The sequence below is a fragment of the Myotis myotis genome, unplaced genomic scaffold (assembly GCF_014108235.1).
Source record: "Myotis myotis isolate mMyoMyo1 unplaced genomic scaffold, mMyoMyo1.p scaffold_m19_p_8, whole genome shotgun sequence".
Lineage (NCBI taxonomy): Eukaryota > Metazoa > Chordata > Mammalia > Chiroptera > Vespertilionidae > Myotis > Myotis myotis.
The window spans coordinates 27109635-27126648 of NW_023416390.1; the positions used below are offsets into that span (position 1 = coordinate 27109635).

Consider the following 17014-nt stretch of genomic DNA (forward strand, 5'->3'; position numbering starts at 1 on the left):
GAATTAAAATAATCAAGAAATGTAGTCCTGCCCTGGCTGGTTTGGCTCAGTGGATAAGAGCATTGGCCTGCGGACTTAAGGGTCCCAGGTTCAATTCTGGCCAAGGGCACATGCCTAGGTTGTGGGCTCGATCCCCAGTGGGGGGTGTGCAGGAGGCAGCCGATCAATGATTCTCTCTCATCATTGATGTTTCTATCTCTTTCTCCCTCTCCCTTCCTCTCTAAAATCAATTTAAAAATATTAAAAAAATAGAAATGTAGTACTGTATATATTCAGTTCTGTAGCCATCAGTATATTTTCCCCGAAGGCTGAATATTCCTGCTCTGCTTTTCTTATAAAGCCATAATAGCTATGACTTCTTTCACCAGCCACCAAATACAGCTATTAGTAACTGTAATTATAGCATCTAAGTTTGCATTTACTTTGATTGAAATGAAATGTTCTTATTACCCTTCATGATGAAGGAATTATTTTTCTTAGCATTCAGTATTTGCTTCAGAAACATTTATGAATGTATTTTAAGAATTAAATCTTTTATGAAGAATGGAAATTATATTTTTCTTTCTATGCATTAATATTTTTAGTGCCTGAATGTCTCTGTTGCTTTTAAAGAAGATTAAAGCATTTTTTCCATCTGCCTGTTAAAATGATTTGAGTTTTAATTAAAGTTGATTGCACCTGTGCATATATTCAACTACCCACACAGCTCCCACCTACTAGTTGGAAAGCTTGTCATTCCTTCAAAAATTAAAAGAGGGAACTATGACCTTTAAAAAACCTCATAGACATAGAAAACAGACAACACAGAGAAGTATGATTTTTTTTATCTTAGATCAATGACTTTTTATCTTCTAATTATTATTAAAAATTGGTTATAGTTCTTAAATGGTTAGTTTCCTTGTCATTTTTAAGGCAGCCTTGCTGAGGAAGCCATGTAAAAGAATCAAAATTCAACAACAAATTTTCACCCACCCACTCAATGGTTGCTGTGTGTGTTCCTTAGCTTTGGCAGTTCAATCTTTTCTCATTTATGAAGGTCATTTTAAAATTTGATGTAGTCAAACATTTTTCTTCAACAATAAAATTTTTTTTCAAGGAATTCTAATAAGTAAAAAGATAGATTAGTTTTTATTTTATTTTACTCTTTTTCCTTTCTCTTAAGAAAGGATTATTAAGATGCTTTCAGCTAAAATAGGAAAAACCGTGGAAATAAAGCCAGTCTACAAAAAGAATAATGAGTAGTATATTAAATGCTATTAAAAATGTTTCATTAAGAATAGAAAAGTGGATCTGAACCCTATCTTTATTTTCAAAACTTGAGGGAGCCTTTTGAAACCACAGGTGTACTAGTAAAGGCCTCACCTTCAGTTCAGTAATATTGTGGCCCTGACGTGGGCGCTGTTTGAAGGCTCCCCAATTGTTTCTAATAAGCATTTCGGACTGAGAAACTCTAGTATGAAACCTATTCTGCTATTTATCAGTAAAATCTTAAACTTGAGGATCCTTGATCCCAGATGCTTCATTTAAAGATAAACAAATGAAGGCTCAGAAGGGGAAAGCGATTTGCCCAAGGCCTCATTGCTAATTAGGGGCTAAGTCTGTACTGGTACCCAGGGTCTCACTACCCCTAAGACAGCTCTGTTTACACTGTACATGCTGTGGCTGGGACTTCCCAGATCACAGCACTCAGAAGTATGAACCCTCAGCACTTGGTTGCTAAATTGCTGGTATGAATCCATGCACTGCATTATTAGCACAGTTTTATGTCCTCAAACAGCATCTAAGCCATTTCTATAAAAATGTGGCAATATGCCATGCAACAGGAACTTCAATTTTGATCCCAAATGCCTAATAGTAATTTCCTATGCACATTAACTCAGTCTTGAGGATATGTAAAAATGTCCTGCATTACAAAGTCTTCTCAATTTATAAAAGGGCTAGTAACAGAATATTGCTTTGGTCTTCTAGTCATTCTTTCTCTCCTATTGTTCAAAGGGTTATTCTGACATCACCCCTTAAAAAATAGGTTAAAAACAGAAATGTTTAGAGGTATCGATAGAATTCCACTTTTTTTCACCAGAAAAGAGAAAGCTAATATTAATTTTTTGCATCTGATAGATAATTGGTTACTTTCTCCCAGTGGCCTTAGTATGCAGTGATTCTGCTGGTGAAGCCAAATTCCCTTGAATATCTCACAAAAGGGCAACTCAAATTGTAGTCATGGTTTCTTTATTCTCCTTATACCATTGTTGCTCCTCCTTGAACTTGGCATCTTTTCTTCTGTATTTTGGCTGTGTTCATGCTGTTGGCTGCCTAAAGATATTTTGTATGTAAAACAACCCCTCTTCTGTCCCATGGTATCAATAATTAGTTTGAAAATCTCCTTAAAACAGGATAGGGTTGTAGTTTTAGGAATATCAGGCTTCTGTGTTTGGACATTTTTAAAAAAATCAATATTTTATTGATTTTTTACGGAGAGGAAGGGAGAGGGACAGAGAGTCAGAAACATCAATGAGAGAGAAACATCGATTAGCTGCCTCCTGCACACCCCCTACTGGAGATGTGCCCGCAACCAAGGTACATGCCCTTGACCAGAATTGAACCCTGGACCCTTCAGTCCCCAGGCCGACACTCTATCCACTGAGCCAAACCAATTAGGGCTGTGTTTGGACATTTTGACCAAATATCATTTCTGTAATGTAGCTATTTAGGTGCACATGAATCCCATTTTACTTTCAACTGAGGGAACTAAGTATTTGATTTTAAGATTTAGCCCCTTCTTGTGTTTGTTTGTTTTTTACATACAGACTTTAAAATCCAGAAGGCATCTTAGAGATGTGGTGGTCTAAGTCCCTTATTAGAGAGATGAGTACAAAGAAGCACAGAAAGTAAAAAAAAAAAAAAAAAAAAAAAAAAAAAAAAAACATACCCAATGTCACCCAGATGATGGCAGAACCATTACCAGGGTCAAGTTTCCCCAACAATTAAATCCAGAGGTCTTTGTGCTATGCTGGTCTCATTTCAGCATTACTATGACTGGGGCTGTAGGGAGGAGGGAAAATATAAAAATCACATATGTGTGAGTCCCTATGGCCTCCTTTCTTTGGGAAGATTCTTTTTTAGATTGTTGGCTTTATTAGTATTGTAATTTGCTACGTGGTGTCCTACTTAAGAATGGGATTCCCTTGTCAGGTCTTCTATAACTGTTGGCATATAATTTTGGAGTTTGTCAAAAGATGCAGATATCTTAAAACATCCTAAGTCAAAATGTGTGCCTGGCCCAGGTTATAAAGGTTTTATAACCTTAAAACTCTGTGTGTAAAGTATTTTAGAATTCTATTTGTACCCCCTCAGAGATTTTTATCAGCAGTTTCTCTATCAAATATGTGAAGAATTTGATGTAGAGAGAATAGATAAGCTTCAGTAATGTCAGGTCCTAAATAAGAAAGAAAACTGAAAGGCAGCCATTGGCATTATAGGGGCTGAGGAGAGCTGTGGGCATAAATATTTAATGTGGTATATTATGGGGACACATTTGCATTTTTTATGCACTATTTTGAAGTAAAAAGGAATGTTGAACAATAAGGACATTTTCCATAATTATATTCTATTTTTTAACATGCAGAGAATTTACTATGAGTTCAGGGTAGTTATTTAATGAATTTGCAATATAACCTTGCTTAGTATTTCTCTACATCTTGACATAGGGTTAAGACCAGACAAGAGGCTGGTTAATAATTTAAAAATAATAATTATCTCATCATTGAACAGAGGATAGATTTTGAATGTCAGAAAGTTATCTTCATCTGGTAAATAGTCTCAAGTTCATCTGTATTGGATACAAACACTAGAAATCCTATATATTAAAAGGCTTATATTCAAGTTGTCCCTTTCACCAAGAATTCGACAGGGAGTTTAACCAGGGAACAGGACCAGCCGGCCAACTGCCCAAGGCCCCTCCCCCAGGCAGGCCCTGCCCAATCTGCCACGATTGGAGTGGGCTGGCCAGACCCCACCATGCATGAATTTGTGCACAGGGCTTCTAGTTGTTTATAAAAAATATGCCTCAAAATATTTTGTATTTCCAAATCTTTGTGTGTATGTCAGCAGACCCCATTGAAAAGGATGTTTAAGAAGCTGATGACATCATAATGTGGAGATGGTGTTATCTGGACTTTTGTGGATTTCAAGATGGTGCTAATCATGAGCGTTTGACCTGGGATAACTCCTCAGACATCTTCCTCCTGGCCTTTTTTACACATTTTTTTCCTAGGAGAATCTTCCTTTAATACTGATGACCTCACCATGTCTGCTCCTCAAAAACAAATACAAACGCTGTAGCTTGTCACTTAAAACCTTCATTAATTTGTCTCTCCTTTTTAATGTAAATTCTGGTCCTATTCTTTCCTAATATAAAGCCTTCCTTCCAGACAGGCTAAATTTATTATGCAGCCTAAACCATTGTTCCTCTCCACCCCTCTTTTGAAGGTATTTATTCTGAAATTTACAGTGGAAGTATAGATTCAAATAGACATAACAATGTTATTGATCTATTTTCCTTCTGTCCAAACTTTGTATTGTAGAGGTATTAAATTTTAGCATTCGGAGGATGCTTAGAAATAATTTATTTCAAATGTGTAATTTTATCTGAGAAAACTAAGGCTCAGGAAGAGATGTTTTATTGAACTGATCTAAGAAGGAACCCCAGATCACCTCAACCCCATCCCAGAATGCTCTGCTGTTTTGATATTTCTGGAAAGTATTTTATTTTGAATTTCCCCCCAAATATATCTAATTTATATCTAAATTGTTTTTTATTTTAAATAAATCATCAACATTTTCTTTGTGAAAAAGTTTTAGTCTTATTTTTTAATTATTTCTTGGGATTTTCTTCTTTGCTATTATTTTAGAAGAATAGTATTTGGAAAAAAAAATGGATTTCATTGTCTTCATTGAACTGAATAGTAAAGTATATCAGCTGTTTGAATGACCACTTCAGAGGCTCACCCACTTCCATATTAAGCACATACTTACTGAAGCCATAGGATTTAATATATTTATTAAATAATCAGTAAAGATGTATTCATCAGTTTTGTAAAGTATTTTTATTACAACTAGAGTTAAGAGAGAAGCATTGCTTGCTGAATTCTTATACTCTATTTGGCAATTTAATTAATCTCTCTGCTCTTTATTTTTCTGTCCCTATGCCAATAAAAATATTGTCGTCATTAGAAACTCAAGGATTTTATATTTAGACTATTTTACGGGTGGGGGGGGGAAGAGAAATGATATGTGTAAAAATCTGAGGGTCCAACTACTATACCAAACAACTCCAAAACCTCAGTGGATTAACATACTATGACTTCCAGTGGTTCTCAACCTTCCTACTGCTGCGACCCTTTAATACAGTTCCTCATGTTGTGGTGACCCCCAACCATAAAATTATTTTCCTTGCTACTTCATAATTGTATTCACTGTTATGAATCGTAATGTAAATATCTGATATCAGGATGTACTTTCATTGTTCGCGACCCACAGGTTGAGAACCGCTGCTTTATGCCATAGGCCATGACCTATGTTACTGTCATGTGACAATCAATTAGGGGGTTTAGTGGAGGATGGGCAATTCTCCCCACAGTTATTGGGAAGTTTCTACCTGGTGACTCTTCCAGCACCTGAAACCTCAAAAAATCCCAGCAAGCAGGAGGAGGATGCAGATGCTATACACCCTTTTCACCCACATTCTCACAGCCAGACCTCAGTTTTATGACTGTCTTTAACTGCCAGGAATGCTGGGAAGTATGGTTTAACAAGGTGCCCAGAGAGGACAAACAGATTTGGTCAGCCTCTGTCTAGTCTCTGTCCACAGTCCTCTTGGTTTCTGCATTATAAGAAAAAATGAAAATGTAAATCATATTCTCTGAGCAAATTGTTTCTTTTCCCTGAAGTACTAGAATTTCTTCAAGAGCATGTTACTAGAATAGGTCAACAGTGGAGCTATGCCTGATGACTTCAGTGAAGGTTGTTTAGGTAAAGATCATTTGGCTGTATCTCTACAATCCTCACACATCTTGATGAAAAGAAGGGAATAATTAAAATATCTGGGCATTTAATAGAGAGTTTTTAAAGACCAAACATGGTCTTTGGAATTCTAATTATTATTCCATGACTATTGCCGGAGTCCAACCCCAGCAGGTCCAGGGGTCCCCAAAGGTGTAGATGGAGTCGGCGAAGAAGGAATGACACAGAGACAGCGTTCAGTTGATCAGCAGCCTAGCCAGGATCTCTAGCCAGGATCTCCAGCCAAGTTCTGGTCTGGATCTCCAGCGAAGTTCTGCTTAGGATCTCCAGCCAGGTTCTGTGTCCATGTTCTCTTGCTAGGTTCTCCAGGTTCTCCAGCCAGGTTCTGTCCAGGTTCTCCAGCCAGGTTCAGTCACCAGGTTCTAGTCAGGTTCTCTTGCCAATTTCTGTAGTCAGGTTCAGTCCAGGATCTTTTGCCATGTTCTCTCCAGCGAAGTTCTTCTGTCTCTAGAGAACGTTCTGTGTAGGTTCTGTGCCTCTTGGTTCTGTCTTCTTCTTTCTGTGTTCTAAGTTCTGTCTTCTAAGTTCTGTCTGCTGTTGTCTTGTTACAACTGTATTTATACCAGTTGATTCCAATCCTATCAATCTCTATTCCAAAGGTTAGGGCGTTTCTTATCTCCATTCCAGGGAGTAAAGATTATGTAGCTTAAGCATGATTGTTCATAGTTAAAGTGATTAATTACCCGCCTGGCACTTAGTTAAGAGGTTTTATTCCCTCCCTAACTTCAGGGGAAAATCCCTACCTGGGGAAACAACCTTTCTCAGAGACCTTGGTTAAAACACATAGTGCCAAGAAGGTGAGCAAACATATTAAGAACAGTATGCCATATATGCCAGGTCCCTTGAAACAGCAAGCATGGACCGGCTCCCGGCAGACTATGAATGAGTGTTATTTCTTACAACCACAAAAAAGAACTGTTGAATATAAGTAGGAAGTTCCACGGACTTATGGTGAGAGGCACCTGCTATGCTTGGCCAAGAAACCTGTCTTTTTATCAGAGCTTTACTAATTGCCATTTGTGTAACCTTGAGCAAGTTGTGTAAAGAATCTGAACTTTTTTATACCTGTAAAATTATTAGGATTCTTTGCATATTCTGTTATATGTGCCTCATCTATTTTGTTATCTTATTAAATATTGTGCCACATCTAATTATTAAAACCAGGGATTTACCCTATGTGCCTTCTGAACATAAACATGGACTTGCTTTCCAATTTTATTTAAAATCATGAACTTTTCAAATGCCTGAGCTATTATTCTTTCTCTATTTATATTTAGAGAAGGCATCCCTTAGATGTTGGAATTGACATAACTGACCCAAATGACAGAGTTCATATGAGAGAGAAGCAATAATTTTTTTTTTTTTTTAAAAACCAACTAAAAATTGCCTCTGCTCCCTGGTGTCCTTTCATGGTGGAAACATGGAGACTTTGCCCTATTTTCCCTAGAGACTCAGGAGATGGAATAATAGACATACGGGAGAGGACTCCAGTGTTCACCTGGACTTGTAGGTTGTCTGGCTACGATCAACTCCAGACAGTATAGTTTGAAAAGACACCATGACATTTAATTAGTGTCTGGGCCAGGGTGACCGGGAAAATGAAAGTTCTACATCTGTATTCTGAAGAAGACTTGGCTAAGGAGAGACAGTCTCCCCCACTGTGGATTCTAAAGGGCGTTTACTTAAAAATAGAAAGACTAGTTCTGAGTTGCTGCAGAAACAGGACTACCATACCAAGAACCAGCAAATGGTGGTTCCTGGAGGGTGGCTGACTGGAGCTCTGTATAAGAGCTTTCTAACAATTAAAGATGTTCATAGTTGGCCAAGCTTTCCCACAAGGTGGGAACTCCTCTCTCCCTGGAGCTATCCTCCCAAAGGCAGGACACCATCTCAGCAAAGACATATACACACACCTTGCTTTTCACATTGCTATTGTGGGCTTCCTAGCTCCCTTTCAACTCTAAAATGTGATGACTAAATCTAATACCCATCTGATAATGCAATTTAGTTCAGTGCCTTCTTCAGCACTTCAAATGTATTGTCTTTTCTGCCCAATTAATCCACCTTGATCACCTTTCATTATTTTCATTGCTCAGCAGTTGGAATAGGACTTTTATCCTGCTGATTATGCCAATAAGAGGGGACAATTCAGGAGCATTCATTGTTTCCACAGGAAGTTCAAATACTCATCAGCAACATGAGCTTTGATATCTGTATTGCCAGGCACAATTAGAGCCCATATTTTGTAACCAAGGGATCCCTATTGTGAGAGTGTTAAATTTAAAAAACAATAGCAGTCTCAAACCACAGATATAAAAGCCTCTTGTCTAAATTATCTGAATCATCTAGATGTTAAAGAAACAATTAAATAATATGACAAATTAATCCTTTTAAACATTTAGTGCAAAAAAAATGAAAAAAAAATAGGATCTTATGTTCCTCTATAAAAATGGTATTACTGGTCATATTTCCAAATAATACTTATTTTCTTCAGGGAATATTTATTTTCTGTTCTATCATTAGCAAGTTAATTAGAAACATTCTGGGTTAACAAAGGAAATAATGCTGGTTATAGTAGTGAATTCATGTTTGTCAGTGAGGGTTATTGGTTCATGCCATGGCCCATGTGCTGTGAGATTGGAGAGGTGGGAAGAAAGCCTGTGAGTCAGGGCCAAAAGTATGGTTAGGTCCAAGAGAGAAAGATAATGAGCTAACTTTAACTTTTCCAGATCAGGAATTCATGAGTTCATTCACCCAGTCTGTTCTCAGTGTGGACCCTATTAGATATTGAGTCTTTAGTCTTAAGAACCTTACAGTCACATGGCAAGAACAGACATATAAATCAGCAATCACATGACCTTTCCAGCCAAAAAAAAGAACTTTGGGAAAAGGATAATGCTGCCAGTTTTAACATATTGGAGTTTCCCAGAGAGACCTACGTAAAGGTCCATATATGCTATTTTATTTTCTTTGTCTATAGAGCTTGGGAGGGATCTTTAGGTTGTGGAGATTTTTAAGAATCCTCCCTACGATTTCATTGTTGAGGGAGTGAATGTTGATGAGGAAGAGTGGATTAAAGATTCTGAGAAATCTCAGTATCAGATGTGGATCAGGCCTGATGATGAAAGCTATCAGACCAGGGAGCCAAGTAGTTATAGTGGCCCAGGGTCCAGGGCAGGAAAAGAGAGTGAGAGGAATGAGTTAGAAGATGGAGAGACAAATGGAGACAAATGTAGACCCAGAGACAGACAGAAAAAAGAGGCAGAAAATGGGAAAATTTTGAGAAGGAACTTCAGAGTTAGCAGCATGAGGTGTGATAGATTGGCATCCTGGGGAGAATATTTCAGTCATGAAAAAATTGTTCCTGGTCTCTTATTTTTATTTATGGTTTTTAAACTTAAACACTGTGAAAAGTTTAAGACAATAAAGTGCAGAACACACAAGCTTATTGACAAATGTAATACAATAATGCATGCATTTTTCACAGCAAGATTTCAATTCAAGATCCATCTTCAATGTGAGAATCAGGTTTTAGATGAATAGGCAACATTCAGTCATCCATTGATGAGCAGAGAAAGAGCTCAATCTATGTAGTTGGCCCTGTGCTACACACTGGGGCTGTAACTGTGAAAATAACTTAGATTTCACACAAAACTCTACCACAGAACCTAAGATTGATCTTGTCCAGGAAGGTTTATGTTACTAAAACAAATTTTTTTCTAACAGGCTTTAAGAAAACATTGAAATAGATGGACATGGATAAATATGTCCTTATTCCTCTGAATAGATGTCTTTGAGCTGTCAATATGCTTTATTGTATATATTTCTTAGACTATTTGTCCACTTTCCATTTGTATCTTTTCAACAGTTATTTTGAAGATTTTCTTATTTATTTTAATTAGAAAATGCATAATGTAGAAAGCTGTACCTAAATATATAGGAAACCAGATTCATTCTCAAATCAAGTGCTCAACAAATACATTAATGACTTTCTTACAGATTTTTCAGTTTGTCCTTCTATTTAGGAGGCAGATGTTAAGGTATAAGTCTGAGTAGCATGATTTCTTTGATCTTTTTGTTCTAAATATGCCTACCAAAATTCAACCTCTGGGACTTAAAAACAAAGAAAGAGGAAAAAGGAAAGACTCCATTTTGTTTCCATAGCTGTGTTGGGATTTTACTTAGTTGAGGTTTGAGACCTAAGTGCACCTCCCTGGTATGTATATGCCAGTAATTTGAATGAAAACAAAGAAGCTGATGTTGATGGAGGTGTCTTGACACACATTCTCAGCCTTTTGTATTTAAAATGTTGTCCTAGCCATAGCTGGTTTGGCTCAGTGGATAGAGCATAGGCCTGCAGACCAAGGGATCCTGATTCCAGTCAAGGGCATGTGCCTTGGTTGCAGGTTCCCCAGCCCACATGGATGTTTCTCTCTGTTTCTCCCTCTCCTTTCCACTCTTTCTAAAATTCAATGGAAAAATATCCTAGGTGAGGATTAACACACACACAAAAAAATTGTCCTAATCTGTAAATACAATATTGGACCCAATGTTTGGGTATTTTTTTAGTTTGATTAGTTTTAAGTCCAGTGATAGAAGTCTCTCTCTCTCTCTCTCTCTCTCTCTCTCTCTCTCTCTCTCTCTCTGTGTGTGTGTGTAAAATGGGAAATATTTATTAATGATAGTGGAAACAAATATAGAAGTCAGTAAAAAATTAAGCATCCCAATGGAGATGGTGAGGTGAAACATTAGGCTTTGAGACTGTGACATTTGGAAACCAGAGTACATTTTTCTTTGAAATTGTGAATAAACAGCTTGGAAATAATCTAAGATGTTCCTTTATGATACTTGTTTTATTTCAGTTGACTGAAAAGCAAGTTCTGGTTAAATTGTTTTGCTGTAATTGTTATGCTGCAATGCATTACTTTAAAAATATTTTGACTTAAATTTGATTTCAGTGTTACTGGGACATAGGCTTATATACAGGTACATTTAAAGACCAGACTTTTTCTGAGGTTGTTGCTATGAGATGACCCTCCTGGTTTAAGTTCTAGCTCAGGGGTCCTCAAACTTTTTAAACAGGGAGCCAGTTCACCGTCCCTCAGACCGTTGGAGGGCCAGACTATAGTTTAAAAAAACTATGAACAAATTCCTCTGCACACTACATATATCTTATTTTGAAGTAAAAAAACAAAACGGGAACAAATACAATATTTGTATTTGCATGTGGCCCGTGGGCCATAGTTTGAGGACCCCTGTTCTAGCTCATAGAATGATACTCATGGCATGTGCTTACACAGCTGTATAGCATCTTGGAGTTGGAAGAGACTATAACAATGTGGGGGTAAATAAAGACCAAAAAATGAGCATAGGTAAAGGCTATTTATTCACAGCTTCTGATACCAAGGCAGTCAGCCACCAGCACTTAAACTTGGCAGGCACTCAAAGGCAGGGAAAAGAGTGAGAAATCTTTATAGTGGGAAAAAGAGAGAGTTTCAGATATGCCCCAGTTGGAGACTGTTGGCCTGGGGAAGCTGTAGGCAGGCTAACTAAAAGCAAGGCATCCTATGTGATTAATTTTGGGTATATATTTGACTTTCTCTGTTTGGCTCTTCATTGGAAACTGGGTCCAAAATCCTGGCTGTTTTGGGCCAATTGTTACACAGTATGGCTTCCTGACTTGGTTGCTAGAGAGATAGCCTGACTTGTAGATAGCAGGTTGGCTTCCTGCACTACTACTCCAGATAATAGCTTAGAGCTCCATTTTTATATGTTACTGGCAGTTTTCCATGTGTATATTCAGTCTCTCAGTGACCATCTAGTCTAAATGTAGAAAGATTTTAAAAATTCATAAATGACAAATGGCTATAATTTATTTAAATTCAATATTGCTTTTAACTGTGCATGGCACTTTATTTTGAAAATATCTTAAAATGTAGAATATCATTAGATCCTTCTAAATAAAGTGGGAAAGTTAGGCAGAGCTGGTATTATCTCCATCCTATATAATACAAGCCTAATATGCAAATCGACCAAATGGTGGAATGACCGGCAGAACTACCGGTCACTATGATGTACACTGACCACCAGGGGTCAGATGCTCAATGCAGGAGCTGCCTCCAGTTTGCAGGCCCCAGGCTAGCCAAGGTGGGTGCTAGTGGGGGCCCCCCATTGTCCCGCCGCTAACCCCACAGATCGGCCCTGATCACTGGGCAGGCCTAGGGACTCTACCTGTGCACAAATTTTGTGCACCAGGCCTCTAGTTTTTAGATAAGAAATATGAGACTCCAAAAGGAGAAACTGAGTGTTCAGTGACATGGTTTACCAACCCAAGACCATGGCCAGGGCTGCAAAGCCGGGCATCTTGGTTCCTTACCAAGATGCCCGGCTTTGCAGCCCTGGCCATGGTCTTGGGTTGGTAAACCATGTAAGCAGCTCTGCCATACAGGCAGGTAATAGGGAAACAGAGTGTGACATTTCTATCCCATAGCTGAAAGTTCATGGGCATTTGAACCTACACAGAAAGAAACAAAATGCTGATCCTCTGAATCATTTCTGTGAATTTTTTTTCACTTCAGTCTTTCTCAAAGATCCTTTATTGGAATGAAACTTTAAATATAGTAAATTTTACAATTTGTGACTGTTAGATAATCAGATTTTGAAACTGCAACCAGCTCTGTGCCACTTTAATACACTTATAACACTCGCTTGATTCTCTTGTTCCATTAGGAATGTTGTATTTCCTACACACATGGGAAAGATGCTGGAGGAGTTGAGAAACCTACTAAATTAATTAATTCATTAAATGCCTGTGGACAAATATGCTAGGGGTGCTGGAGGTACTAAATGAAAAAAAAAAAATCAGAAAAAAATCAGACCCTGCTTTTAAAGAACACAGGGCCTTTTGATAAGAGCAAATACATAGAAAAATGATACCCCAGCACAGGGTGGCATATGGGTGGGGAAGGCTTAGACAGTACTTAAATTGAGTAACCAGGCCTGTGGAGCGTTAACTGAATAAAGACAGGATATAAGGGCATTTTTAAAAAACCAGCATTATTTTTGCTAGAGCTGGGATGGAGAAGACATTACAAAATACTTAGTGTTGTTTTTTGAATACACTGTTTGTGGGGAAGTGATAAACTTAGAAAGGAAGGAAAGAGAGAGATGGTGGAGAATCTTTTGGGTCATACCAAAGAGTTTCAACATAATTCTGTGGGTAGCAAGAATCTTCTGGGAGGATTTTGGTCAGTGGTACATTATGAGTAGATTTGCATTTTTGGGGTTGTTTTTCTTTTCAAACACTTCTCTATGTCTTTTATAAAATGGTATTCCCTGAAATAACATTTTTCTCATAGTAGCAAGGTAACAGCACTCTTAAAACCATCTTTATTACATGTATTTTTAAATACTTCAGTACATGCATTACAGAATGACTATCACAACCATTCCCTGAAATAACACTTGATAATATTTTTACTTTAAACAGATCACATTGGCAATTTGGAGTTTATATTTTAAGGAGTCAAAGCAATAGTTCAAGGGCAATGATCAAGCTTGAACCATAGAAATTGAAGTAGACATGATACAAAGTGGAACAGAAAAGAGAGCATGATATTCAGAAATAAAATGTGTAGAATCAGCTGAATGATGGATTTGGGGAATAGCAATTAAAGAAAAGGAGAGCGAGCTTCAAGCTGGATGGTTGGCTGGACAACAGGACCTAATAGTTTAGTAAAAATGGTGCCAGTCAGTGTATGAAATGCCGAACTTGTGTTTTCCATGGGCACTTATCCAGCAGGAAGTTTTTAGTCTAAAGCTCCAGAGAATGGTCCAGGCTTATGATAAGATATTTAGAAATCACTAACAACTAGACAATTGCTAGTTGAATCCTGGAGGATAAAAATAACAAAAAGATAGAATGAAGGAAACAGTGGTAAGCTAGTACCATGGGGACAACCATCATATAAGGGATGCATAGTAGAAGACAAGTTATGGATGGCACAGAAATGGTGTGAGACATAGAACACAACACAGGAAGATGGGCCACCAGGAAGCTAAGAGAATTGAAGATGTAAATTAGAGAGTATCAAGGAGTTTTCAAATGGCTTCTAAATCTGCCTACTCAAAGGTCAAGGCGATATTAGCAAGTGCAGTTTAGTGTGGCTGGAATGAATTATGTCACAGTGAGCAGTGGAGTAAAAAAAGATGAGACAGTAAAGACAGTGAGTATAAAGAACACTTTAAGATATTTTCTTCAAAATGAGCTCAGGGAAGAGTTACTAAAGGAGTCTCAAGATTCACTGAGCTTCTCTTTCCAAGAGAAAGCTCTTTGCCAGCGATACTAACCTGAGCTCCTCCCTGATATATTGAAATGTTGTAATATCTAATACACATATAGGTTTCTAAAGATATATTGAAAGCATTTAGAAATTGTTCTTCAATTTTTTAAAGGAACCTAGGAAGGATTTGACTCTTGTTTAACCGTGTGCAATTTTGGTTAACACACAGAATCAACAGAGGAGCTGAAAGTGCGAAGCCACAGCACAGAGCCACTGCCAAAGCTGGACAGCAAAGAGAAAGGACACCATGGGGCATCTTCCAGAGAGCCTGTCAAAGCTCAGGAATGGGATGGAACACCAGGGCCACCTGTGGTCACCAGTAGACTGGGAAGATGCTCTGTGAGCCCCACCTTGTTAGCAGGAAACCACAGCTCAGGTAAGAAAGATAATCTCCCAGATAGATGGTAACACCTCATGTCTCTGGAAACTGCTCTTATGCAGTTATCACTTGGAGAACCATAGCCACAGATATGTCTTTCTACTCGTAGAGACAGCATGAATAGCCCTTCACATAACAGGAGGTAATAATATATTGGACCACTCCAGGGACCATCATTCACATGGACAACAGAGTAGTGAATGGTGTTTCTTGGAGCCATGTGATGTGGCAGCCTTGAAAACTCAAAACATCTCATACTAAATTTTATCTAGAGTCATCACCTAAAGCAGTTTTTTATTTATTTATTTATAAAGTTCAAGGGATTTAAAGTTTATGCCTCTTTTGTTTCAAAATAGATTTTAAGAAACTCGGAAATTAGCAGAAAGTAAAATTGAGGATGAAAATGTAACATAGACATGCTAGTTAGTTTGGCTCAGTGGATATAGCTTCGGCCTGCGGACTGAAGGGTCCCAGGTTTGATTCCTGTCAAGTGCACATACCCAGGTTGTGGGCTCCATCCCCAATAGGGGGTGTGCAGGAGGCAGCTGATCAATGATTCTCTCTCATCATTCATATTTCTATCTCTCTCTCTCCCTCTCCCTTCCTCTCTGAAATTAATAAAAAATGTTTTTTTTTTTAAATGTAATAAAGATGATCTGAAGGCAATAGAGGGAGTAGACATTCGGAGGCATTTGAAATGGTGAGCTGAAGAATTTTACCTGGGACTATGTTTCCAAGTCTAAGTCAAAAATAGAAAACTATAATCTAATATACCTTTAAATTTCAAAGGTGAAATTAAAATTTGCAATGAAATTTGCATTGTTAATAGATAAATGTTATGAAACTTCAATTTTTAAAAAGCAGCATATACATGCTTTGAACTGATTCATCTAAGTGATAGACTTACGAAAAACTGTCAATTGAAATAAACAACAAATAATTAGGCAGCCACCTGTAGTTTTCAGGTTTCCATTCCTTAACAGTGTTAGGGTCCTGAAGAAATGACCAATCTTTAATGTTCTTTTCAACTCTGATACTCACCTTGGAAAGCAATTTACATTAATTTAGCATGTGGTCTCTCTGAGGGTCATGCACAAGTTAAAATTGAAACAGGATGAATAGTTTCGGGGGAAGGGATATTTCCAGAAGAGTACCCAGGAAAAGCAGAACAATAGCTTCCCCATACTTAAAATGTAACTTAAAGCTTTAGTGATGCAGCTTTATAACTAACTTGAGCAACATGAGTTCAAAACTGGGGGAAGGAATATTATGGGAATTTAGCAGAAATTTGAAAAGAAATATTTTTATAATAAAGTATAAATAAATAGATAGGTGTATGAGAAAAATATATTTGTGCATTTTGTTAAGAAGAAAAAGAAAAGTAGAGAACAAATAGTATTTTGTAGGGAAAAAGGCCACTCCTAAAGAAGGTTAATATCATACTTTAATTGGGAATTATGATTAGTTTTAGGTTTCTTATTAGCATTTCTAAATTATATAAATTTGTACAAGTTCTAACCAAAAAACATGCACAATATCTGTTATTGTGACCAACGATATATTTTATAAAAACCAAAGCATTACCTGAGTGTATATTATGTAACCACCATTGTTGTAAGATCTGAGCTGGCAATGATAAGTAGGACATCTCACATTTAGGTGCTCAAATTCAAGTGAAAGACAGACAGATGGATCGTTGCAATATAATGTATTATATACAAATAACATGCAAAACAGATAAGAAGTTAATTTTTCATGGCAGGTATGATTTTGGCAAGAACAATCGGCTTTTGGCAGATTAACTAATAATTGCTTAAGGATGCTACATTTGAGCTAGAGCTTGAAATATCAAGAGCTGCTTACAAGATGACAGAAGAAAGAAGTCTGCCTTCTGCATGAAAACCTTAAATGCAACGGATGGAATGTGTGTTTGGTGTGAAAGGTTGAGGAAGGTTGACTAAAGAAACTGTAAAGTAGGTTGGGACCAGAGAGTAAGAATCCTGAAGGGCCTTGTATATTGGAAATGCTTTTAACCACAAAGTACCAATTAGCAGTGGCTTAAGTAATAATGATCTTTGTTAACTTCTGTAGCACCCAATCTGGAGGCAAGGAGCTTCAAGTGTTTGCCTCTATTCAGAGAGTCATTGAGGACCTAGGAACTTTCTATCTTACTAACTCTCATGTTCTGATGCCCTTGATGATTTTTTTTCAT

The 17014-nt window shown here is 37.4% G+C and overlaps 1 protein-coding gene across 1 annotated transcript in view; it reads left to right on the forward strand.

The window, feature by feature from the left end:
- The window catches only part of NYAP2 (neuronal tyrosine-phosphorylated phosphoinositide-3-kinase adaptor 2), a 159417-nt gene extending 144469 nt beyond the window's left edge, over window positions 1–14948 (forward strand). Inside the window, 1 exon segment of the mRNA XM_036319597.1 lies at window positions 14593–14948. Within this exon segment, the coding sequence (XP_036175490.1) occupies window positions 14593–14948 (356 nt within the window).
- The last annotated feature ends 2066 nt before the right edge of the window (window positions 14949–17014 follow it).